General features: G+C 63.9%; 8 protein-coding genes across 8 annotated transcripts; 4 read left to right on the top strand and 4 right to left on the bottom strand.

Moving 5' to 3' along the window:
• Positions 1 to 850: 850 nt before the first annotated feature.
• On the bottom strand, positions 851 to 2,675 carry EMIHUDRAFT_459313 (hypothetical protein; the record flags this gene model as incomplete). Its single annotated transcript, XM_005767869.1, has 7 exons — positions 851 to 929; positions 959 to 1,174; positions 1,243 to 1,319; positions 1,487 to 1,578; positions 1,680 to 1,820; positions 1,944 to 2,088; positions 2,203 to 2,675. The coding sequence occupies 6 exons, from the start codon at positions 2,673 to 2,675 to the stop codon at positions 1,077 to 1,079; spliced, it is 1,026 nt and encodes a 341-aa protein (XP_005767926.1). The 3' UTR covers positions 851 to 929; positions 959 to 1,076.
• A 1,342-nt stretch (positions 2,676 to 4,017) lies between these two features.
• EMIHUDRAFT_76228 (hypothetical protein) lies at positions 4,018 to 4,758 on the top strand (the record flags this gene model as incomplete). Its single annotated transcript, XM_005767868.1, has 3 exons — positions 4,018 to 4,200; positions 4,331 to 4,558; positions 4,714 to 4,758. 3 exons carry the CDS (start codon positions 4,018 to 4,020, stop codon positions 4,756 to 4,758), a joined length of 456 nt encoding a protein of 151 aa, XP_005767925.1.
• Positions 4,759 to 6,851: 2,093 nt separating this feature from the next.
• Positions 6,852 to 8,372, top strand: EMIHUDRAFT_470544 (hypothetical protein; the record flags this gene model as incomplete). The annotated part of the gene is made up of 4 exons (XM_005767867.1): positions 6,852 to 7,160; positions 7,271 to 7,603; positions 7,699 to 7,875; positions 8,040 to 8,372. The coding sequence occupies 4 exons, from the start codon at positions 6,852 to 6,854 to the stop codon at positions 8,208 to 8,210; spliced, it is 990 nt and encodes a 329-aa protein (XP_005767924.1). The 3' UTR covers positions 8,211 to 8,372.
• A 3,252-nt stretch (positions 8,373 to 11,624) lies between these two features.
• EMIHUDRAFT_119352 (ABC family protein) lies at positions 11,625 to 13,190 on the bottom strand (the record flags this gene model as incomplete). Its single annotated transcript, XM_005767866.1, has 1 exon — positions 11,625 to 13,190. The coding sequence occupies one exon, from the start codon at positions 13,188 to 13,190 to the stop codon at positions 11,625 to 11,627; it is 1,566 nt and encodes a 521-aa protein (XP_005767923.1).
• Positions 13,191 to 15,846: 2,656 nt separating this feature from the next.
• On the bottom strand, positions 15,847 to 16,804 carry EMIHUDRAFT_445578 (hypothetical protein). The gene has a single exon (XM_005767865.1). It carries the CDS (start codon positions 16,777 to 16,779, stop codon positions 16,120 to 16,122), a length of 660 nt encoding a protein of 219 aa, XP_005767922.1. The 5' UTR covers positions 16,780 to 16,804; the 3' UTR covers positions 15,847 to 16,119.
• A 2,213-nt stretch (positions 16,805 to 19,017) lies between these two features.
• EMIHUDRAFT_245795 (hypothetical protein) lies at positions 19,018 to 19,326 on the top strand (the record flags this gene model as incomplete). The annotated part of the gene is made up of 1 exon (XM_005767864.1): positions 19,018 to 19,326. The coding sequence occupies one exon, from the start codon at positions 19,018 to 19,020 to the stop codon at positions 19,324 to 19,326; it is 309 nt and encodes a 102-aa protein (XP_005767921.1).
• A 29-nt stretch (positions 19,327 to 19,355) lies between these two features.
• EMIHUDRAFT_245794 (hypothetical protein) lies at positions 19,356 to 19,877 on the top strand (the record flags this gene model as incomplete). Its single annotated transcript, XM_005767863.1, has 1 exon — positions 19,356 to 19,877. One exon carries the CDS (start codon positions 19,356 to 19,358, stop codon positions 19,875 to 19,877), a length of 522 nt encoding a protein of 173 aa, XP_005767920.1.
• A 551-nt stretch (positions 19,878 to 20,428) lies between these two features.
• On the bottom strand, positions 20,429 to 22,720 carry EMIHUDRAFT_119350 (hypothetical protein; the record flags this gene model as incomplete). The annotated part of the gene is made up of 4 exons (XM_005767862.1): positions 20,429 to 20,466; positions 21,605 to 21,861; positions 21,900 to 21,996; positions 22,234 to 22,720. The coding sequence occupies 4 exons, from the start codon at positions 22,718 to 22,720 to the stop codon at positions 20,429 to 20,431; spliced, it is 879 nt and encodes a 292-aa protein (XP_005767919.1).
• Between the last annotated feature and the right edge of the window lie 695 nt (positions 22,721 to 23,415).

Below are 23,415 nucleotides of genomic sequence, written 5' to 3'. Positions count from 1 at the left end.
TTGGCGAGATAGGCGCGGTTAGGCGAGATGCCGCGAGATGCCGCGAGATGCCGCGAGATGCCGCGAGATGCCACGAGATGCAGCGGGAGGCAGCGAGGTGCCCCTTTTTGCAGCAGGATGCCTCATTGTGTGGCTGTTTATGCTGCCTGCTTACGGGTTGGCTTGGAGGGGTCAGGAGTCAGCTTAAGGTTGCTTCAGTTGCTCTCGGCGACGCCCGATGCGTGCGCCGGCGTGGGGAGTGTGCGCGCGCGTGTGTGAGATGTGGATTGTGGCAGGCCTGCTGCTGCTGGTGGGCAAGTGTGCTCTGTGTGCGGCGCTGCGCTGGCGTGCGATGCGCGCGTGCTGTGCGCGTGTGCGTGTTGGAATCGCGCGTGCGTCTGCGTGTGCTGCGCGCGCGCCGGCGTGCACTGTGCGCTGTGCTCTGTTGTGCGCCTGTTTGTGCAGCTTTGAGGCGCAGCTTTGGCTGGCAGGGCTGCGCGGTGGGCTGCGGCGCGCTGCGAGTGGTCGCGCGCCTGCCTGATGGTGTACGGCGGCCGCGCAGCCCGCCCGACCGGGTCGTCGGCGGCCCAGGGCGCGAGCATGCGGTCGGCGCTGCATGTGAGGCTGCTGCGCGGCTGGCGCGTATGTTTCCGTGCGGTGAGGGACGCGCGTATGTGTTCACGCTGCGGGCGCGGGCGGGCGCGGGGAGCGGCGTGGTCTCACCGCGGTCCGACGTCGGTTGGTCTTCGGCGTGGCGAGGGCGGGCGCGCAGAGAGGCCTTGCCGCCATCGCGTTGCCGCCAAGGAAAAAGAATAGCAACTGTGTATAGGCACACCAAAGGAAGCCCCGCCGCACCGCCCGCTGGGCCGCGTATATAAAACCTGATCGTGAATTACACTCAAGACACACGCGCGCAAGAGGCAGCGCAAAACGCAAATTCGGTCCATCACCACGCACAAAGCCATATACGTGTACGCGCCACGCTATCTCGGAGACTCTCTCTCAGAGACACACGCAGCTACACACTTGTCTCCATTCTGCACACGAGCCCGAGGGGAAGCCATGCGCTGGCGGCGCTGCGCCCCGCAGCTCTTCCCTCACAGTGGCTGAATGCGGAGCACAGTCGTGTTGATCTGCATGGCGTGGTTGCCGCGCAGCAGCTTGAAGTGCGGCTCGTCGGCCGACTCGCGCGTGCCTGCGCACGGCCAGACGCGTGAAGACGCTGGTTGCAGACAGCTCGGATCGGCCCATGGGCGGACTCGCCCGCGCAGACAGCCTGCCCCGTCTCGGCCTCGCCGGACGAGAGGGAGGAGAAGGGGCCGCACAGATTGAGGAAGGACCTGGGGGCGCGGCGGCGGGAGCAGCTGCGGCGGGAGCAGCTGCGGCGGGAGCGGTGGCGAGGGAAGCGGTGGCGATGGCAGCGGAGAGGGAGGGAGCGGCAGAGAGAGGGGGCGGGCCGCAGAGAGAGTGTTGCGGCGAAGGTGGCCGACGAGAGAAGGGGCCTGACCGTGCGGCGGCGGCGAGGATGCGTCCGTCTGGCATGCGCGCGAGGACGGCGGCGTCGCTCAGCTTCGCGTCCGTCGAGCGGAGCATCAGCGCCTAATCTCGGGCGATCTCGGGTTGGTCTCGGGCAACCTCCCACAGGCCGCCGCGTCTGTCGAGCGGAGCTTTGGCGCCCTGTCGTGCGGCGGCAGGTCGACGGCGAGGAAGGCGCCGGTCCGCTCGGAGACGAGCATAAAGAAGTCAGACGCCTGCCTGGCGACCTCCTGCGCCTGCCTCTCGGCCGCCTCCCGCCGCGCAAACTTGCGCTCGCGACGCGAGCGAGAGTACATCATGACCTCCTCCGACCGAGACCTGCGCACCGTGATCTCCTCGAGCCGCCGCGCCCCGCCCGCGCCCCGAGATTCGCCGAGGCTGCGCGGCCCGGCGTCCCCTCCAAACGGACTCGCCCCAAACGACTCCACCGGCTGCACGCAGTCCGCGTGCTTGCGCCCGAACGAGCCCGAGCGCCCGGACGGGCAGGCGGCGTCCACATAGCACCACGGCGTCTGCCACTCGTCGTGCTGCTTCTCCCACGCGGCGCAGTGCGCGCCATACCCGTGCTCGTTGCTGTAGCCCGAGCAGTTGCACCCCGGCGGAGGCTGCCACTTTGGCTCCACGTACGGCGGCGGAGGCGGGAACGGCGGCGAGGGCGGCGGCGAGGGCGGCGGCGCGAGTGCGCACGTCTCATGCCTGCGGCCAAAGGAGCCCCGTTTGGAGCGTCCGCCGGCACATGCGTCGTCGACATAGCACCACGGGTCTTCGAAGGAGCTCTCCCACTCGTGGCAGTACCGCCCGAATCCGTAGTCTGACGAAAAGCCGGAGCACTCACATCCCGATCGCGTCCGCCGCTTGGTGGCGGTGGAGCGGAGCTCGTGGGCGGCGGAGAGGCGCTGCAGCTCGTGTGCGGACGACTGCGATACTGGAAGCAACCGGAAGCGCGCCGCCTGCTGCGCGGTGGGCGACCTGCTGCCTGCCCGCACCAGCCCGTCCTCGCCGACAGCCAGGTAGAGCCCGTTGGCAGCCTGCACCGCCACCGCGAGCTCTCGCACGGGAGGGATCTCGACGCGGTGCTCCGCTCGGGTGCGGTACAAGGTGTACGCTGCGATCGCGAGCAGCGCGACCACGGCCAGGCACGGCGACAGACGCGACGACATCAAAATCCGAGGCTGACTTGCGCGGCGCGGCGTGACGTGGAAGGCAGGGCAGGGATTTTTGCACGGCGTTGGGTCTCTCTCGAGGTTCTCGAGGGGGATATGTATGTTGTTGTTGGGTAGCGAGGATTGGTGTGACGCGATCCACGCAGGCGTGATTTCTGACGGCCGCGTTGGGTCTGAAGTCCGACTCCGGTCGAGAGCTCTTGCGCAGGCGGCGGCGGTTGAGCTCAAGTATCTAGCTCGTCGAGCTCTTGTGCCGGAGCGCCGACCGCTCTTGAAGCCGCGAACCAGCTCATTCAAACTCGGCCGTCCCGCCGCAAATCGTCGGCCTCAGCTCGGGAGCCAACAGCCGGCGCGCATGGGGGGCAAGGAGCGAGAGCGCGAACCGCCACCGGCCACCGACCACGCAGGATGCGACGCAGGCGACCACGCAGGATGCGACGCAGGCGACCACGCAGGAAGGCTGCTGGCGTCGTGGGGGAGTCATCCGGCAAGCGCAGCCGACAGCACAGCATCACCAGCTCACCGCTGGGCTCGCAAGCGGCGCAAAGCGAAGGGCCGCCGCCATGTCGCAAGGGGAGCGGGCGACGAAATGAGTGGCCAACCAGCAGCGACGCCGCCGTGAGCAGCGTGAGAGCAAGGAATCACAGCCAGCATCGCCTTTGACGCTGCGGTGGCAAAGGTCGCGTCGGAGGCAGCTCTCGGCGTGGCGGAGGTTGAGGATTTCCGTGACTGGCTGCTCGACCCACAGCAACCTGGACAGCCGATCGACGGTGAACGCATCACCGAGTGGCGCGCCTCCGAAGCGTACGAGCGCGCCCGGCTCGAGTGCATGGACGGTTGCATGTGCGAGGGTGCGTTCACGTGCACCTACGACGGCGTAGGCATCGCCCCAGACGTGCCTGGAGTCACCTGTGACTACTTCGACGAGGCGCTTTTGGAGCCGCGCGCCAACGACGGGCAGCCGTCAGGTGGGGATCGGGTGCCGGAGGGCTGGGATGGCGTTGAGGCCGATCGGCATGAGGAGCGGGCTAAACTCGTGGGGCCCGCCGCACGCCGGCCTCGGCCTTCCGGCTCGTCGGCGGGCCCGTTATCGTATTGCGGCCATTTTTTTTGAGCTTAGCCTTCGGTGTTATGAAACAACGCAAGGCGGACACAAGCACATCGCTCTCTCGGTCCCACAGACATCCCGCACACCCGCCGCTCCCGCGCACTACTCCCGATTTTTTTTCTCCTTCGAGCCACTTCCCTGACCATGCTCGCTCTCTCCCAGCTCTGCGTGGCGCTCAGTGTCAGCACCGCGCCGCTGCGCCACGCCGCGCCGCGCGCCGCTTCGCCCGCGATGGAGATGGAGCGCACGTACATCATGATTAAGCCGGACGGGGTGCAGCGTGGCCTGGTCGGCAACATCGTGCAGCGGTTCGAGCAGCGCGGCTACCAGCTGCAGGCGCTCAAGCTCTTCCAGGCGGACGAGGCGCTGCTGCGCCAGCACTACTGCGACCTCGTCGAGAAGAAGTTCTTCCCGGTGCGGACATGCCGTACGCTCCCTGAGACTCTTTCTGCGCCTCGTCGTGGACCTCCGAGATCACTCGAGATCACCCGAGATCACCCGAGACCACCTGCGAACACTGCGATCACCCGCGCCTCGCCCGCAGGACCTGCTCTCATACATGCTTTCCGGGCCCGTCTGCTGCATGGTTTGGCAGGGCGAGAATGCGGTCAAGATGGGCCGGCAGATGCTCGGGGCGACAAACCCGCAGGAGTCGCTGCCCGGCACCATCCGCGGAGACTTCTCCATCGTCGTCGGCCGCAACATCTGCCACGGCTCCGACTCGGCCGAGAACGCCGAAAAGGAGATTGCGCTCTGGTTCAAGGACGGCGAGGTGCGTGTCGAGATCCGCCGAGATCCGCCGAGATCCCTAGGCTGGCTGCAGCAGCTCGAGTCCTTTGATTCCCGCGCGCCCACCGAGTTGAGACCTCCCGCGCCCGGTACCCTCTCCCACTCCCCTGACCTCCCCGGGCCATCGACTTGCTTCAGGTCGTCTCGTGGGAGGACCACTCCAAGGCGTGGGTCTACGAGTGAGAGCGAGCCGCCCAAGCGGCGGACCCCGCTCTGCCTCTGGAACCCTAGAATGCAATTATCCTCTGATACTCATGGGTTGAACAAAATGAACACGCCAAAACGGTGCATCGGAGAAGACAGGACAGAGTCTCCACCTCTCGTCTCTACCCTGTCCCCTTGAATTCCCCCGGCGCCGCCCGGGGGGGCCCGCGGGGACCCTCGCGGTGGTTTGCGGGGGTAGATAGAGAACGTAGAGTAGTCAGTAGACTAAGTACGTTACTAAGTTCTGAGCCTCGAGGCTGAGCGGGTCTAAGTGTGCACGTGCACACTGGGGTGCTTACGCGGTCTAAGATCGGCGGCAGCCTCTTATGCGGGCTAAGGCTGCCGTGGCACGGCCTGGGGCCAAGAGGCTCCCACCGAGCACCGTGATCAACGATATACGCAATACTGACGTACGGCGCGCGCAGCCCCCAAATTTTCTTCGACTGCGGCGGGCGCCTTCTAATCCGGGTCGATCCTTCTCATGCTCAGCAATCGCCGCCTCAGCATCCTCCTCTTCCGATTCTCGTTGCTCTTCTTGAGCGCAATCTTCAAGCCAAACAGTTCTCACAAATAGCCTCAAGCTCAAACAAACGCATAGAAGCCTGTGTATGCTGGTCCTCTTTGAACGATCCGCGCGTGAGGTAGTAGGGCCTTGTTGGCAGCAGCCAGCTTGTTGCGCTGCTTCGTTGCGATGAGCTGATTGGGATCGCAGAAGTGCATGCCAAGCACCGCCACGATCTTGAAGCAGACCACACATCGCAACCGCATCGTCCGCACTGCCATCGGCATGCCGCGCCCGCCGCTTCGCCGCAGCCGCCTTAAGACACGCATAGCGGCAGCACATGGTACGGTGCGCGTACTTGAGCAGGAGTTGCGCGCCGCAAGTAGCGCACTGGCCCTGGGACAAGGCGATATGGCGTCGTGCGCGCGGCATACGTTGGTCGGGACGCGTCCAGGACCAGGTATTTTTCGGGTAAACCTGGACTTTTGCAGGTATACCCGGTTTTACCCGGAGTTGGCCTTGTGTCGTCTAAGTTCATGGCCCCCGACCATACAGCGTCTAAGTCCGAGCCTGGCTCCGTGCGGGGGCTAAGTTGAGCGCTCGCTCGCTGCAGAGGCTAAGTGTAGAGCGACCCTCTAGCCCTACTACCCAACCATTGGCCCCGGGACGCGGGAGCCGGGAGACTGCCGGGAGCCACCTCCGCAACACGCCGCAGACGCAGCCACGGACCACGGTGCGGCACTCCTCTTACACTCAGCTTACACTTGGCGAGCACTTGGAGTGCAGACCAGTCCGAGTAACCGCACATCCAGGGCCGTTCCTTAGGCTTACTTAGCTCGGGGAATTCAAGTGTGCCGTCCGTGTAAGTCGCACAGCCGGGTTCCGGCTCCTACCCAGATAGGGGGCACTTGGAGTGCAGTCGGCAACCTCACATCCAGGGCCGGGGAGCTAAGAAGCGCACCCAGCGAGCCGGAGATGATCGGCATCGGGTTACGGGCTAGAGAGCCCTGACCCCTAGCTAGGGGCGGTGCGCATTCGCAGGGAAAGGGCCGTAAAGTAAACACGGGTCTCCGAGGGTTGGCCCCGCGTACCGGGTTTCCCCTTAACTGCAGGACGCCCCCTCTACTTACTCGGAGCTATTGACATGTTTTCTTTCTTTTTCTACTCGGAGCCAGTGATTGATACGAGAATACGCACAGATAGGGGGTCTGTTCACCCTGACTCGCACCAAAAACGCCCTACCTATCTACCTACCCAGGGCCAGCTCCCAGGCCGCGCAGCGAAGCGAAAAAAGAGAAAAATCCTACCTGTTGTATGTAGGCCCTCTGGGGCGGTCAAAACCGGACCTGCCTACCTATTGCATAGGTCTAACCGGGCGGGTAGACCCCCTATCTGGGTAGGAGCCGGAACCCAGGTCGCAGTGTGCCTACCTTCACACAAAAACACAACCCCGGACGAGAAGGGAGAAACGACAGTCAGAAAGAAGCCAGGAAACCGAATGCGATGACGGCCTCCTCTGTGAGCTCTAGCTAGTGAGCTCATACGCACGCCTACCTTCACAAGCAGCCCCATGTTGCTGTTTCGTGTCGCGTCCGCGGCTGCTGCGCCCTCCTCCTCGACCACCACGATTCCGCATCTGCCGGTCCGGTACGAGCCGCTCATCTCGCTGGAGCACGTCAACATCAACGCCGGCGGCACGTGGACGGAGCAGCTCTCGCGCTTCTGGTTCAGCGTGATGGGCGGCGCCGACGACCCGCGAGGCGCGGTCGTCTGCTCGCAGGTGCAGGCCGCCGGCGGGCCGATGCAGGGCCTCCACTGGGCGAACTTTGGCCTCCAGCAGTTCCACTTGCCCGTCGGAGAGCCGGAGGACTCCGTGCAGGTTCTGAGACACATGCTCGCGTGCTCTATTTCACACTTCGCGCTCTCATCTAGCTCCAGGCTGCCTCCGCAAGTCCACACACCGCACGCCACACCACGCCACGTCCGCAGGTCGTGCGAGGCGAGGTGGGGCTGGCGTACACCACTGAGGAGCTGGCAGCGCTGCAGCGGCGGCTGGAGGACGCCAGCGCTACGCACGCGGTTGGCGCCGACGGCAGCCTCCGCATCACCTGCCCGGTTGGCAACCGTCTGCGTGCGGTCGAGTGGGCGGGCGCAGAGACCTGGTTTGGTCCGAAGCTGCTTCTCGACCCGCGCGAGGAGAGGCCGCTGCCCGGCGGTCCGTCGCGAGGGCTGGGCATCCAGTACGTGCGCTTCGACGTCCCAGAAGGCGCCGCCGCCGGCATCTGCCGCTTCTATTTGCGGCTCTTTGGCGCCACCGCCGAGGTGGCCCGAGAGCACGCGAGATCGCCACCGCGCGCACTCGGGCCTTCGCTGCCCCCACCGTCACCTCCTCCGCCCCCGCCGCCTCCGCCTCTCAGGTTGGCCGAGAGGGGAGGCGGCCCGTCTGCGTGGTGCGGCTCGGGCACCACCAGTCGCTGCAGTTCGCGGAGGCGTTGCCAGGCGAGCCGCCCGTCCGCCGGTACGACGGCCACCACGTCGCGCTCTACACAAACGACTTCGCCGCCGTGTACGAGCGCAGCCGCGAGGCGGGCCTGGTGTGGAACAACCCTCGCTTCCCGCACCTGCGGTACGACTCGCTGGCACACGCGCTGCGGCACAGCGAGTTTCGGCTCAAGGACCTCACCGACCCGGCGCGTACTCCATCCCCGTCCCACACGCCCACCGCACCTCCCCTCACTCGTTCTGCGACATTGACAAGGACACGGGCGAGCTCCTCTACACGCTCGAGCACGAGGTGCGTTCCGTGATGCACCCCGGCTTCTCCTGCCGCCACTGGATCGCCGCTGAGGGGGAGGCGGCGAAGGAGATGGTCGGGGACTACCCGACCGCGCCTGCTTCGCCCGCCTTCCCAGACCGAGAGGAGCTGTGACTATGGTTTCGTGGTGTACACATCTGTACAAGGGTGTGTGCGCGCTCGGGCAACGTCTTTCGTTGCTCTCGCGCTCGAGAGCGAGAGAGAGTGCGCCTGTGCCGGAGAAGACTGCATCGCATTGTCCCCGTTTCCTTTTGCAACGGTCAACGGACTGTGAACGGTGCATCGATCACCTCATATTACGAAGTACGATGATTCTCTACGGGGTGTGCTGGAGCCTGGACTCCACCGCAGCCTGGACCCCGTGAGCGAGTTGACCACAGGGGTTGTGCGCCGGGCCCTCCCTGCTCAGCTCCAGCCAGTAGACAAGTCTTGTCATCAACAGAGTAGAAGGATCTGGCCTCGGGGCCGATGTGACCACAAGCGCTGGTACTGTAGCGTGGAGCGTGGTTTAACTTCACACCCATGGTCTCACAGTGTGCCGGCAGTCGCCGAGCAGTGTCGCTCACACAAGCCGCAGCACAAGTGACTGAGGGCCAGTGAGGGCGAGCCCATCGCTGTCACAGCTGTGGCAGCCGCACAGTGGGCTGTGCCAACTGTGCAGAGCGTGTGAGCAGCAGAGGAGCTTCACTCCAGGCTTCAGGCGCAAAGAGCTGCATGCCACCGAAGGCGCTGTCGAGGTTCGCCGAGCGCGGCGCAGGTTGAGGGACACCGCCACCGACGAGCGCGTTGGACTTTTCACTCCGGGCAAAAAATGCGGCACAGCGGACGGTGCGGGGCGTGCCGCAAACTTATTAGCGGCGAGGCGCGGGACCGTCTGTGGCGAAGTGGTCGTAGTCATCGGCCGGGGCTGGCGTGCTGACTTTGCAGGCGCGGTAGACACCGATGACAAAGACGGTGTACATCCCACCGAAATTGGAGGCTGCGAACGCCAGTGAGCGCCACGGCGCCAGGGCGACGATGTAGCATGCGGCGTAGACGACGCGGAGGAGGAGGTACGCAACCATGAAGTAGGGCGCTTTGCTTCCCTTCACCGCCTCCACGGGCGCCGCCTCGCCGACGAGGACTGTGGCCCAGTAGATTGCCAGCACAATCGGGAAGTTCTCCTTCTGGTTCTCGGCGACCGCCTTCCAGCGGTGAGCCGCGTCCCAAGGGTCCACATTCTTGGGCTTCTCGCCAAAGCCGTGTCCGAGGATGCCGTCCTCTGGCGGGTGGCTGCTCGGGATGATGCCCAGAGACACGGACGTCGAGTGCAGCAGGCAAAGGCCTGCGGTGACTAGGAAGCACACGAGACAGACGGACGGACGGACCCCCCTTTTATGGTTGACCCTGGGCATGGCCTCTCTGGGGGTGAGCTGGGTTGGCCTCCTCCGGGTCTGCAACTCGCACGGCGGGTCCGCGTCCGGGCAAGCATCCGAGGCCCGCGGTTGTCCTCTCGCAGGGCGCGACCAACATGGAGATCCGCTATGCTCAGATCTGGGCTTTTGTCGACTATTGCTCGCTCTCTGAGCACCTGCAACGTCAGGCACTGTGCTTGGAGAATGCGTCGCCGTGCTGCTGCGCCTGTGGATTGAGCCGCGGCGCGAGCTCCATCGGTGAGCTGCGGTGGCGCGCGCGCCGGCCGCTTCATGCATAGCTCTCCGGCGAGCGAGCGGCCGCGAACGCGTTTTCCGTCCGCCGTTTCATCGAGTTTGCCCGAGTGAGCTAAAGGTCAACATCCCCTCCGGCTACGACAATGTGAACCTGATCTGTTCCTCACGGGGTTGACCCGTCTCCTCCAGATCGAGACGGACTTCATGAACGGCCGAGCAATATTTCTTCACTACTATTATTAATTGATGCTTTTTGCACGGCTGAGCCCCCCCCAGCCCCCCCCCCTCCCCCGCGCCCATTCCCTGCCCTCTCCCGCCACACACTCCGTCAGAGCCCCCTCCCCTCTTGCACAACAGGAATTTTGACAATTAACCAGGCAAGAGACAGCACAACTCAGAACGATGAGCTTGCTCATCCCGGAGTGGTTCGATCCCACACAAACCCGAGACGGTGACGGGAAGCGTGCGGCGGTCTCAGGCCCAGTGAGGTAGTGCGCCAGTCCAACCCGGATCCTGCTGAACAAGCTCCTCTTGTAGCTCGATCGGTCACACCGCCATCGCCGTCGGGGAGAGGGGGGACGACACTGCTTCGGCAGCGTGCACCTCGATCCTGCACCGTGTTTGTTATGACCCCCCCCAATGAACACACCAGTGAGGGAGGGCGAGACGATCGAGGGGCCCCGTACCATGCGGAATCGACCCTATCCAGTGCTCAAGTGCTCAAGGAAGCACACCTTGCGCTCGTGCATTGTGTCGGTCGGCCGCCGCGATGCGCGAACGGGGAGGACGTGCGTTATTTGCCTTGTGTTCTCCCTCTCTCTTCTTGCTCTAGCCCTCTTGAGCACTTGAGCACTTGATAGGGTCGATTCCGCATGGTACGGGACCCCTCGATCGTCTCGCCCTCCCTCACTGGTGTGTTCATTGGGGGGGGTCATAACAAACACGGTGCAGGATCGAGGTGCACGCTGCCGAAGTAGTGTCGTCCCCCCTCTCCCCGACGGCGATGGCGGTGTGACCGATCGAGCTACAAGAGGAGCTTGTTCAGCAGGATCCGGGATAGTCCGATGCACTACCTCACTGGGCCTGAGACCATCAACGACAGCATCCCGTCACCCCTCCGGTTTTGCGCCCTCTTAGATTGAGCACTTGAACACTTGATAGGGTCGATTCCGCATGGTACGGGACCCCTCGATCGTCTCGCCCTCCCTCACTGGTGTGTTCATTGGGGGGGGGTCATAACAAACACGGTACAGGATCGAGGTGCACGCTGCTGAGGGGACCCCAGAGGGTAGATCGAGCAGTGTCTTCCCCCCTCTCCATCATCTCCCTGGGAGACGTCGGCGGCGATGGCGGTGTGACCGATCGAGCTACAAGAGGAGCTTGTTCAGCAGGATCCGGGATAGTCTGGCGCACTACCTCACTGGGCCTGAGACCGCCGCGACCGCGGCAGCTCTCATCACCCTAGCATCACCCCTCCGGGTTTGTGTGGGGTCGAACCACTCCGGGATGGGCATGCCCATTGTCTTATTTCAGTGAGGAGCTTGTTCAGCAGGTTCTGAGTTGGTTAATTGTCAAAATTCCTGTTGTGCAAGAGGGGAGAGGGCTCTGACGGGGAGTGTGTGGCGGGAGCCGGGTCCCGGGACCGGGAGAGGGCAGGGAATGGGCGCGGGGGAGGATTTTTCAAACGATGTGGGGTGCCAGTTCAGCTTCCAGGGGACAGGGGGTAGAGGGACGACAACAAGAGTCGACGCGATCCGCCGGACCGCTGCACTGTCGCCTAGCGCACGCCCCCCCCCCCCCCCTCCCCCCCGCGCGCGCGAGAAGCACTGAGCAATGAAAACCGACACCACCACAGTAAAAACCGCTCCGTCTCCGAACGTCAGTCCGGCCCGGCGTCCAAGGCGGCCGCGGCGTGCGGACGCCAAAGCTCGGCAATCGACACGTTTTCGCGGCACGCGACGCTGAGGCCGCGGAGGATGAGGGCGACGCGGTGCACCATGAGCAGGTCGGGCGGGTAATGCGTCATCTTGTCGGTCTTGTGCAGATCGCGGTGCCACTTGGGCTCGAGCATTTCGACCGAGACGCGCCCAAACATCAGCCGCGCCATTTTGCCGAGGAACTCGTCGCCTCCATGCTCCGTGCGCACGCCCACGCGGCGAAACGCCGCCGCCACCTCTGCGTGCGGCGCGTCGTCGGCCACCTTGACCATGAGCTCCGCAATAGCTCGTCTTGGCCCCTCCTCCAGACGCTTGCACTGACCGTAGTCGATCAGCCCGACCTTCCCATCGCCCATCGCGATGAGATTCCCCGGGTGAGGGTCCGCATTGAAGAGCCCGTGCACAAAGATCTCGAAGCCGTGGACCTCGACGAGCGAGTGCAAGCACGTGCGCAGCTCCTCCTGACTCCGCAGCCCGCCCGCGCCGCCAGCAGCGCCGCCCGTGGCAAGCACCTTGCCAACTACCCACAGCGCCGCGTCGATGCCCACCACGCGCGCGCCGACACGCCCCAGCCACGCGCGCCACGGCTCTCGTTCGTCGTCGTCGGCCTCCGTTGCCGGCTGCGTCGTCTGCGCCTCAAGGCGCTGGATCCAGTCGCGCATCGACTCAGATTCGTCGACGCGCATCCCCAGCGCGGCCATCTGCCGCCGCATCTCGCCCTCGAGCTTCGGCCCAGGCAGGTACTCTAAAGTGAGCACCCTGCCCGTGCTGAGCGTGCTGTGCGCCCGCGGCACGACGACGCGGTCGGCAAAGGTAGGCATAATGGCGTCGAAGATGGCGGTCAGGTTGGCGAGTTCCGCGCGGTAGTCGAGCTCGAGGGCCAGCTGCTTCTCGAACTCCTCAAAGGCGGGCAGCGCCTCCGGGTTGGCTAGGGAAATGAGCGTGCGGAGGCACTGCGCGTCGGCCAAAAATATGCGAGCGGCGGACGGGTACTGCACCTTCACGACGACTGTCTCGCCTGTTGTCCGCAGCTTGGCGACGTGAGCCTGGCCAATGCTAGCTGCACCGCACGCAGACTCGCTGAACTCTTCGAAGAGCTCGTCGAGGGGACCTAGCTCCTCCTCCACCACCTGCTTGATGGCCGCGAAATCCTCGCTCGGCACGTCATTCTGCAGCACCTTGAACTGCGTACGGTACGCCTGAGGCACGAAGGGGCTTGAAGCGGCCGCTTGCCCAAATTTGATGTACAGCCCTCGAAGCTCCAGGATCAGGTCCAATGAGACCTTCGAATAGTGGTCGTGCAGCGCAGCAAAGGCCCGCGCTTTCGTGTCAGCGTCGCTCTTCTTGTGCTTTGCAGAGCAGGCGGCGTAGCTCAGCACCGCCGGCCCAGTGACGCGCCAAAACGAGACTTGCCGGCCGAATCCGGGATCGCCGTAGGCGTACGCCGCCAAGGCTGTCCCGCCGATGCCGACCGTCGCCGCGCCGCCTCGCGCGAGCGTGCGTAGCATGTCTGAAGCGCTGCGAGGACTGGCGGCTCGGCTGCGCCTCCTCTGAAAAGCCGACTTCTCGCTACTCGAGGACGAGCCGGCTGGAGCGTCGGAATGACCAGGTGGAAGACGCGCGATCCGGCGCGACACCCAGGCCACAGTTCCGCGAACTGTCCCTCGCTTTCTCTCTCTACTGAAGAATTCTTAAAATACAAGCCTCTCTCACAGCACACTGGCACGACAAGGGCGCGGACTGGCGCGGACTGGCACACACACCGGCTCACCGGCTCTCTACTGAAGAAGTGCTGTGACATGCGCTGTGAATATATTGGGATATACTGGGGCATATTGCACCCCTGTCCCAGGGAAGGCGAGCGCGTCGGCGCCGCTCCAACTGGTTGGGCACCTCGGCTGGGTCCATCGGCTCGAGGCCCGCCACGTGGGGCAGCCCCGCGAGCGCATGTAGCCCGCCCCCAGACGCTGTAACCCGCCCCCAGATCGCGCTCGTTTGGTAGGAAAAGACGAGGCGCCAAGGAGAGGTGTCAAGTATGGTACCCTAGACCGCCAAGATCCAAGGATTGCTTCCATTGCTAGCAGGCGCACAGAGGGCACTCCCAAATCGGCGAAAGTTCTAGGATTGCGAGCGCTACTGCTCGCAATCGGAGGTATGATGCTCGGATTGTGGGCAAAGCTGCTCGCAATCCTAGACTTTGCTCGGATTGCGAGCGCTGGTAGTAGTCGTAGGCGTCACCAGTCACCTTGGGAGCGGAGCTGCTCTTAGTCCTAGAAGATGTAGGATTGCGAGCGTAGCCGTAGGCGCTCACAATCGTACAGAGATGCTACGATTGCGAGGAGCTGCTCACAATCCTTCGACTTCTAGGATTGAGAGCGAGGCTGCTCTCTCAATCCTAGCGGTCTACAAAAGAAGGTTGCGCGCCAGATAGGGGGTCTGTTGACCATGACTCGCACCAAAACGCCCTACCTACCTACCTATTGCGGGCGCCAATCGCCAGGCTCCGTGCCCCACCTACCTACCTATTCCCAGGCCGCGCAGCGAAGCGAAAAAATGCCCGTTAGCCCTCTGTGAATAGGCTCCCAGCACCCGCCGCGCGCCGGCTTGTACCGCGGTGCGCGCCGCTCGCGAGCCCGCCCCAGAGCATGGCCCCGTTCGCGGCTAAACGCGCCGTCTCCCGCGCGAAACGGTTTTTTTCACCCCCCCCCCCCCCCCACCCCCCCCCCCACACACACACACCACCACCTACCTACCTATTGCGGGGCCCTCTGGGGCGGTCAAAACCGGACCCTCTGGGGCGGTCAAAACCGGACCTACCTACCTTTGCATAGGGTCTAACCGTGGTCAACAGACCCCCAATCTGGCTAGGAGCCGGAACCCTGTCCCGGCTAACTAAAAATTCTTTCGTCATTCCCAACGCAAACCCTGCTGCTGAGATGAGACCGCCAGTGGAGTTGGGAGTCCACCGTGCACCGCGCTGCGAGCCTGTCGTGTCCCTTGTCAGGAGCAGGAGAGCCCCACCTGTGCCCCTGATCGTCCTTCCAAAATCCTGCTCGTGCAGGTGTGGACCCTGTCCTCCTCCCCCATACGTGCCTCCCTCCTCCGTGTTTGTGCTTTTGTAGCCTGGCTGGCGTGTGTGCCCCGTCCGTGCCGCGTCCTGTGCCCCCCGAGTTCGTTTTACAAACAATCTGAGCTCTCACGCCGCGCCAAGGCCCGCCAGCAAAAATGCCGAAAGAAGCAACGCGCGTGTAATGAAACTAAGCTCGTTACGATTTGGCGCTTTTGGAGGACGCACGACCGAAAGGTCGCGAGAATGGAGGTTCTGGGCAGCGCCGCCCTCTTCTGCGCCTTCCCCTTTGCTCTGGGCACGGCCGCGACGGGCGTCACCATGTGTCGCAGTGCTCTGCTCGGCGACCAGACTCGCAGGCATGCTGCGCGACATGCAGAGGCGCGGGTGGCGGAGCCGTTGGGTCAGAGCCACAACCTGAGTGCAGCGCTCCCGGTTGGGGTGCCTGTGACTATTGGCCAGGTGATCTCTGCTCACAGCCGGATGCGGCCCATCGCCGGCAAGAGACCGTGACCTGCTTCTTCGATTGAGCACACTTCTCGTTGATCCGGTCCGTGGTTTGCCGAATTGCGCACTCTCGGACTGGTCTCGTGCAAACACTGCAAACTCAGTTACTGCTCGCGGGGCTTGAGCGATCCGCCGCTGACCCTGGGTGTATGAGACGCACAAAGAGGTCTCAAAAACGCAAAACGCATGTATGCCTTCCCAAGCCAGGACACTGTGTCACTCTCCGAGTCGCATATACGTAGTGCGCGTAAATGCGTAATACCATCGGCACACGATCACCCTCCGAAGAAATCTCCGCGGTCCCGCGTCCGCGCCACGCTGTCGCTGACCCAGCAGCTCAGCTTACGTGCATGGCGCGCGGTGTGTGTATCTAGAGTAATGTGAGTGCGAGAGGGTCAGTTGCATCTCAGTACGCATAAAACGCAGTAGCCAGTACGCCGACCTACGCACCGACCCCGCCGCGCCGCGGCCGGCGCCTCACACGCAGAGACCGACGGCGCCAGCGCCGCTGCAGCGCGCTGCGCGGTGCGCGGCTAGGCGGTAGGCGCGGCAGCGCCGGCAGCGCAAGCGTGGCAGCGCCGAGCGCGACCGCACGTCCGCACCGCTTGCTAAAACGGACATCACACATTTATACGCGTCCGGGAGACGACGGCGCTCACACCGCACCGCCGTCGAGTGCACTCCGCCGGTGCAGGAGGAGCTCGCGGTCGCGCGCAGAGGCCTCGCCCCAGAGGGCCCTCGCCCCACACAGGGGCTGAGCCCACGCAAGGGCAAGACATAAGCCGCTCTCGGCCAGTTGCCCGGGCGCACCGGACGCAAGCGGCACGGGACCGGACGCACTGGTGCCCTGAGCCATGAAGAGTTCAGGCCGCGAGCCTTTGGAACTGCCCCTCGCTCCAGCGGCAGGTGAGCGTCAGCTCAAACAGGGCCTGCTTGACGTCGAGCAGCTGCATCAGCTTGGCCTGGTCCGAGCTGACCACGTCCCCCGCCTTGCACACCGTGTAGTCGCACAGCAGCTGCACCGCGCCCGCCTGCAGCTTGGTCGGCAGCCCCAGCTTGCGCAGGTACGGCTCCATCGAGCCCGCAAACTGGCTGAGCACGCCCTGCGGCAAGACGACGTCCTCCGTCGCCTCAAAGCCCGCGCGCGCATACTCGGGCACCCGAGACTCGGCCAGAGCCTGCTGCACCGCCTCGAGCGACTCGTCTGTGAAGATGAGCCCAGCCTCGCCGCCGAGCAAGCCGTCGGCGACCTCGTCCAGGCCGGCGCGGTACGCGTCCGCAGCCGTCCGGCCGAGCGCAGCGGCGATCAGCTTGTTGCGGCCAAAGAAGATGCGGCTGGACCGCAGCCTTACGCGCACGTCCTTGAGCGCCGCGTTCCGCATGTTGTTGGCCTCGAACACGAGCACCGACTTGTACCGGTCGACGCAGTCCCGCACCTCGTCAATGATGGCGACCTTGCGCTCCCGGCCCTTGCTCACCGTCTTCGAGAGGGTAACCTTCTGCGCGCGCTTCGATTTGGGCATTGGGCGGAGGGCCGCAGAGGTCCTAACGCAACCGGCACGCAGCCAGCCCTGGGGGGTAGACTTGTTCACAGCCTTGTTATTGAGAAGAAAATACCTCCTATTTCACAGCCTTGTTATTGAGAAGAAAATACAAAGAAACGCCTATGCCGCTGCGCGCTGGTCTGTGAGAGGTTGAGGTGCGAGCCCTGGAGGCCCTGGGAATGGGGGGAGACTGCCCGCGGGCCTAGAAGGCCCGCGCGCAGGGGGGTGGGACATTCACACAAACGCAACAACGGCTCCAGCCAGGCCCCAAATGACGTGTGAGTGTTAGAGTTGTTTGGTATTGCTAAAAATCTCTCACAAACGCACAACCCCGGGCCCCGAAATCGCACAGACCACAGTGACAGTCGGAAATGCAACACGGGGTCCCAGGGAAGGCAAGCAAAATCCTTATCGCGCGCGCTAGACGCCGACTCGGAGGACGCATGGCCGCAACGGTCACATGCGCGCAGGCCGCAGCCGGAGAGCGAGAGGAGAGGGAGGCAGGCGCTCAATCGCCGAACACCAGCCGAACACCGGGCTCCTGAAATATAAGCAATAAGGGTGGATGGGCTTGCAGCTGCTCTCTTCGCAGAGAGCAAAAATGCAAGAATTTCTCCTCCTAGACTGTAATTGCAAATTGGTTAGAGTTGTTTGTGTAATTGTAGGTTTCTTTGTTGTTGGGAAGTCTTAGATGCTCCTTCTCAGACTGTGAATGAATCTGTGATGGGTGGAATTTCGGCAACCCGTCGACAGACATAAAGAAAAAAACGGACACACCAATGACGAGGGGTGGGAGAAGGACAGGTCCCCACCTGCACGAGCAGGATCTTGTAAGGACAGACGCCCTGTGCGCAGTTGACATCGCGGGTTTCTTTCTCATGACATCTCAGGGTGTCCCTAAAAGAATTTTACAACAAAACTCCCTCGCACAACACTGGGCACGGGACTGGCGCGCACTGGCACTAACACAGGTACACCTAAAAGAAAGAAAGACAGAAAGAAAACAGAGAAGCCAAGGGAGGGTGTCGCGCGAATCGGCGAGAGACTGCGAAGAGAGATAGGAAGAGGCGGACGCCCAAAGGGTGGGCGAACACCCCTCTCCTTAAAATCCCTGTGTGGTGGCGGCGTGCCGTCCTCCCATCCCTCCCATGGGTTTCCGTGCACTTGCAGCCCGTTTTCTTTCTTTCTTTCTTGTACAACAGGGGCGAACCTTCATGCCATCTCGCGGTCGTCCCACTCTCGACTCTCGTCGTTCTCTCCCTGGTCGCTTCTTCCTCTGTCGCGTCGCCCTCCTCTGCCTCGTCCTGCGACGCCGCCGCCGCCTGCCGCTCCCTTGCTCTCGCTGCTTCTTTCGCCTTTCGTCGCAGCTCTGCCCTCCTCGCGGCATAGTTTGGCCCCTCGAGTTTATCGAGCTCTCCTCGCGCAAGCGGCAAGGACGAGTCTTCTGTGTTCTGACGCCCACTGCGATCATTTGCCGCCAGGTCGTATCGTTGCTCAGGTCCACTCTCTCTTCGAACACTTGTTTGTACCTCCACGGATGATGGTTGATGCTGGCGCTGGGGTCCCCTTCGGGTGCATCGTGACAGCTGCCGACGGGATTACCACAGGTGTTTCGCCCTCCTCGGGTTCGTCTTCCCCGGCTTCCTCCCGTTCGGCTCTGCGTTCAGTACGTTCGGCGTGGCTTGTAATCACAAAAGAAAGAAAGAAAAGAGACAACCCAAGGGAGGGATGGGAGGACGGCACGCCGCCACCACTGTTGGTGCCAAAAAAGAAAGAAAACGGGCAACCCAAGGGAGGGATGGGAGGACGGCACGCCGCCACCACACAGGGATTTTAAGGAGAGGTGTGTGATGCGCTAGCCGTCGCCCACCCTAGGGAGTCTGCCTCTTCCTATCTCTCTTCGCAGTCTCTCGCCGCTTCTCGCTGCAGCCTTCATGCCACCTCGCGGTCGTCCCACTCTCGTCGTTCTCTCCCTTGTCATTTCCTCCTCTGTCGCGTCGTTCTCTTCTGTCTCGTCCTGCGACGCCGCCGCCTGCCGTTCCCTTGCTCTCGCGGCTTCTTTCGCCTTTCGGCGCAACTCCGTCCTCCTCGCGGCGTATCCTGGCCCCTCGAGTCGCTTGTAATCACCTTGGAGCACTTGGACGCACGATGAATTCTTTGTTTTCTCGAGGGTGGAAAGGAGAAGGCTTCGTTGAGGTGTGCCGGAAAGCTCTTTCGATGAAGCTCGCGGCCGCCATGACGGCGTCGAAGCCAGCGCGGCGCGGCGTCATCATCACTGGAGGCTCGAGCGGCATCGGCCTCGCTCTGGCGACAGCGCTGCTGCAAAATGGAGGCGAGCGGTACAAGGTCTATGTCACGGGAACTCGCCCGCTGGCCGAGACGGAGCTGGCGCCACTGGTGCAGTCGATCGAAGCGTCTGGCTCTCGAAGCATCCATTACTCGTCGGGCGACACGGGCGACGAGCCCACCGTCAATCGGCAGTTTGACGAGGCCCGTACCCGACTTGCCACCTGCCTGAAGCTCTAGCGTCAGCCCTGCCTCTGCGCCACCAGGCGATGAAGTTCTTCGACGGCGTGCCGTTCTTCGGCCTCTGCATCAACGCCGGCATCGGCGGAGGGCGCTACCCGCTGGAGGAGTTCGACGTCGAGCGCTTCGACCAGATGTTTCGCACGAACGTGCGCGGTGTCTTCCTCTGGCTCAGAGCCTCCCTTCCCGCGCTCAAGGCTGGCCGGCAGTCGCAGGTTGTCGTCACGTCCAGCGTGATGGGCTCGCGGCCCAGCGCGCAGGCCGCGCCTTACTGCGCGACCAAGTACGCGGTCAACGGCCTCGTGCTCAGCCTGCGCGCCGAGCTCAAGGCAGGTGGCCACTCGCACGTCAAGTGCGGCCTCGTATGCCCCGCGGGCGTCGCAACGCCGTGGTGGGAGGACGCGGCGCGCGGCTTTGCGGCGGCGGGCGCGCCGTCGGTCGACACGTCAAAGTTCCTCGCGCCGCGGGCGGTGGCGGACGCGTGCGTGGCGATGCTCGAGCAGGACGCGAGCTCAAACGTGGAGAGCGTCATGCTCGATGCGACCGGGTGAGGAGAGGTCTCGAGTGTGCCCCTGCCGCCATAAGTTGAATTCGAAATTTCAAATTACTCTCACGTGTGTTGTCTCTTAACGGGTTAACACGCTCTCTCTCCGCTCTCGTCTCTTTTTTGAGCGACTCGTGTCTCTTGTGTCTTGTCACTCTTTTTGCGCCCCACTACACATCGTGTACATGTAGCGCTACCCCCCGCGCGCCCCCCTACGCCCTAGTTTTGACCTCTCTCTCCGCCGACACTTCAGAATCTCTCTCGCGTCGCGTCTGACAGCTCGGCTCCTCTCGCTGTGCTGGCGCGACCCACACAAGAGGGAAATCGATAACGGAAGCCGCGCAGAGCGAAGAAGGCCGCCACCCTGTGCGACATGCGCGCGATCGGTGGCGGGGAGGGGGGGCGAGGTATTTGATGTTTGCGTTCGGCGGCACCATCAGGGCCGCTCGCCTCCCCTTCCTCCCTCCCCGGCTGCGCCCCCCCTCCCCCACCCTCCTACCCCCCGAGTGGCCTGAGTAACGGGATCCGCTGCCGCGAGACACAGCGCCGTGGCGCCGCTCAGTCAACGCAGAGCTTGCCCTTGAGGCGAGAGGCGCCTGCGGTGGGGTGAGGTCAGGTCAACGTCTCCGCTAGACTTGGAGCCCACGGCATTCACAAGTGCAAGGCCAGTGTGCGTGGGTGAGCGGTGAGTTTGTGATCGTGTATGTGTGCGTGTGTGCGTGTGATGCGTGTGTGTGTGTGTGTGTGATGCGTGTGTGTGTGTGTGTGTGTGTGTGTGTGTGTGTGTGTGTGTGTGAGTGTGTGTGTGTGTGTGTGAGTGTGAGAGTGTGTGAGTGTGTGAGAGGCGCCTCCGCCGAGCCCCGGCCCTCCCTCGAGCGAGAAGCCGAGGTGCGAGAGCGACGAGATCTTGTAAAACTCGGACGAAGTGACAAAGAGGCGCGAGAGCAGCGCGAGCGCAGCCGCCTGCAGCATGATCTCGGCTCATCCCGGCGCATCTCGGCGCATCTCGGGCGAGCGCAGCCGCCTGCAGCACGATCGCGCCGCCCGCGACGAGCTGGTGGCGGCGGTACGGCGGCAGCAGCGCCGCCAGAAGGACGAGCAGCGGCAGGCAGAGGAACCAGCAGAGGCCGTACACGAGAAGCCGCCGCAGAAAGGAGGCGACCTAGGAGAGTCGCGGAGACGGCTGACGTGGTCCGCCTCACGCAATCTCCTACCTGGCCTTCCCGGCTGGCGGCGGCGGACACCAAACGCAGGCGACGCAGTAGCGGGGCTGAGGTGCTATCTCGCCAGCACTTCACCTCGGGCTGCCGCTCGAGCGAGAGCGAGCGGCGCAGCGCGAAGGCGAACAGGGCGCAGAGCCCGAGCCGTATGGCGAGCAGGGCGAGGCCGGGCCAGTGCTCGTGGTCGTGGAAGTGGTTGAAGTCCTCCTCGTACCTCCGGCCCGCCGCCTGCAGCAGCAGCTGCGCGCCGCCGATGCCGCTGAGCAGCCAGACGGAAGGGGACTGCAGCCCGCGCAGCAGCCGCGCCTGACCGTTCGCGACGAGCGAGGCCGGGGATGCGACGCCGGAGGGAGGGGTGGGGAGATCGCGGGCTGTCTCTCGTCTCTCGTCTGTCGGCTGTCTGTCGGCCGTCTGTTGGCTGTCGGCTGTCTCTCGCCTCGGTCTCTCACCTAGGTCTCGGCCACATCTCGGCTAGACCTCGCCGGCCGGTGGAGTCCCTCGAGCAGCTTGCCACCCAGCCCCGCCAGCGGCTCCTGCGACTCGAGGCCGAGCGTCCAACCGAAGGCGAGCGAGATGAGGAGCAGCGAGATCGAGAGCTCGGAGATGGACTGCAGCAGGCCAGAGCCAAAGTCAAGCGCCAGCCAAGTGTGCCGCCACCGCAAGCCCTTGCCGTCCGCGGCGAAGGCGCGCAAGTGGCAGAGCTCGCACAGGACCGAGGCGGCCTGCAGCGCGTAGGCGAGCGCAAACACGACGGTGATGAGGTGCAGCTGCCTAACACCAAGAGAAAGAAGGGCGCCGTGAAAAGAGACGTGCCGACACGACGGTGGCGGGGCGCAGCGAGCTGCCGCTGCTCGGCGAAGCGCGAGTAGAGCGAGAAAAAGTAGAGCGCGCCGTAGGCGAGCATGCCTGTTCGCCAGCACAACTGTTATCGCCGCGCGGCTTTCTGCGTCTTCGCGCCGTGGGCGAGCATGCCGAGCAGCGCGAGCCCGTTGATGGTCGCCATGCCCGACTCGTCCGCAGGCAGGTGCGACTCGCCTGCGGGGAGAGAAGAAGGAGGCTGGGAGGCGACTCGTTCGGAGGGGTCGTGCGAGCTTGGGTGGCGCTGAGAGAGACTGTCCATACGCGCCACAGAGAGCGCGCCACCGTTCATGAAGATGAGCCGGTAGTTGAGGGGCGGCGGGTGGGCGTCGTACTCCTCGAGGTAGCAGTCCATCAGCATGGCGTACCAGTAGTGCGCACGCCCCTTTGGCGCGGTGAGCGTGCCCGCCCAGTCAAAGTCGTGCCGGTATCCCGTGCCTGGCCGGTAGGTCACCTCCGGCTGCACCTTGGCCGACCACGACGCCAGCCGCTGCCTCTCGGAGCAGAGCGAGCCCTTGGTCATCGCGCGGCGGAAGCGGGGCCAATCGGTGTCCGAGTAGAGACAGAGCGTGAGCTCGTGCTGGTGCCGGTCAAAGTACTCGCGCTCCGCCACGTGAAACGAGATGTTGAGCAGCGACGCCACACGCGGCGAAAAGGAGAACTTGGTGAGGTACTGCTCCGTATCCTGCGAGCTCAGCTTGGCGACGCCGTCGCTGATTTTTTGGAGGGAGGGAGCCGGGAGGAGCAGCAGGAGGAACGGCGCCGGCCTCATGTACACCTATCGGCACCGCCACTACATGTGCTTCATGTTAAAAGAATTTTGACATTTTGTCGAGGAAGAGGGTGCGTTCTGCAGTTAAGGGGCAACCTGGTACACGGAACTATCCCTCGGAGACGTGTTATGGCCCTGCGACCGCGCACCCCCGGGGCTAGGGCTCTCTAGCCCGTAACCCGATGCCGAGCGTCCGGCCAACTGGGTGCGCTTCTTAGCTCCCCGGTCCTGGACGTGAGGTTAATGACCGCACTCCAAGTGCTCCAAGTGCTCCATCGGCACGGGACTGGCGCGCACTGGCACTAACACAGGTACACCACTGGAGCCGTGTTAAAAGAATTTAAGGGCGGGAAGCTCGGCACCTCCCGCATTACCATCTGCAGGGTTTTGACCGCGCAAGACATAAAGGGTGGCTAATACGAGCGTCATCTTGTAGTGAACAGCAACAGGCCGAGTTTGCGGGTTGAGCGCCCAGCGCAGACCGACCGAGGACCGCGGGTCCGGTCGACGGCCGCGGAAGACCGCAGACCGGAGGGGGGGTCCGGTCGGTCGGAGCACAGACCGAGGGGGGGGGGGGTCGGTCGGGTTGGCTCTGAGGGAGGGTGTAGAGGATGTAGAGTGTAGAGCGCTGTAGAGCTGTAGAGATGTAGAGCGCTCTGGAGCGCTGTAGAGCTGTAGAGCTCTACATCCGCCGC

This window comes from Emiliania huxleyi (assembly GCF_000372725.1).
Source record: "Emiliania huxleyi CCMP1516 unplaced genomic scaffold EMIHUscaffold_477, whole genome shotgun sequence".
NCBI classification, from domain to species: domain Eukaryota; phylum Haptophyta; order Isochrysidales; family Noelaerhabdaceae; genus Emiliania; species Emiliania huxleyi.
The sequence above is the reverse complement of the archived record's forward strand: the minus strand, read 5'-3'. Positions and strand labels throughout refer to the sequence as shown.

Bases quoted from the DNA above. Each gene is read 5' to 3' on its own strand.
- EMIHUDRAFT_445578 (XM_005767865.1), bottom strand. From the start codon at position 16,779: ATGCCCAAATCGAAGCGCGCGCAGAAGGTTACCCTCTCGAAGACGGTG.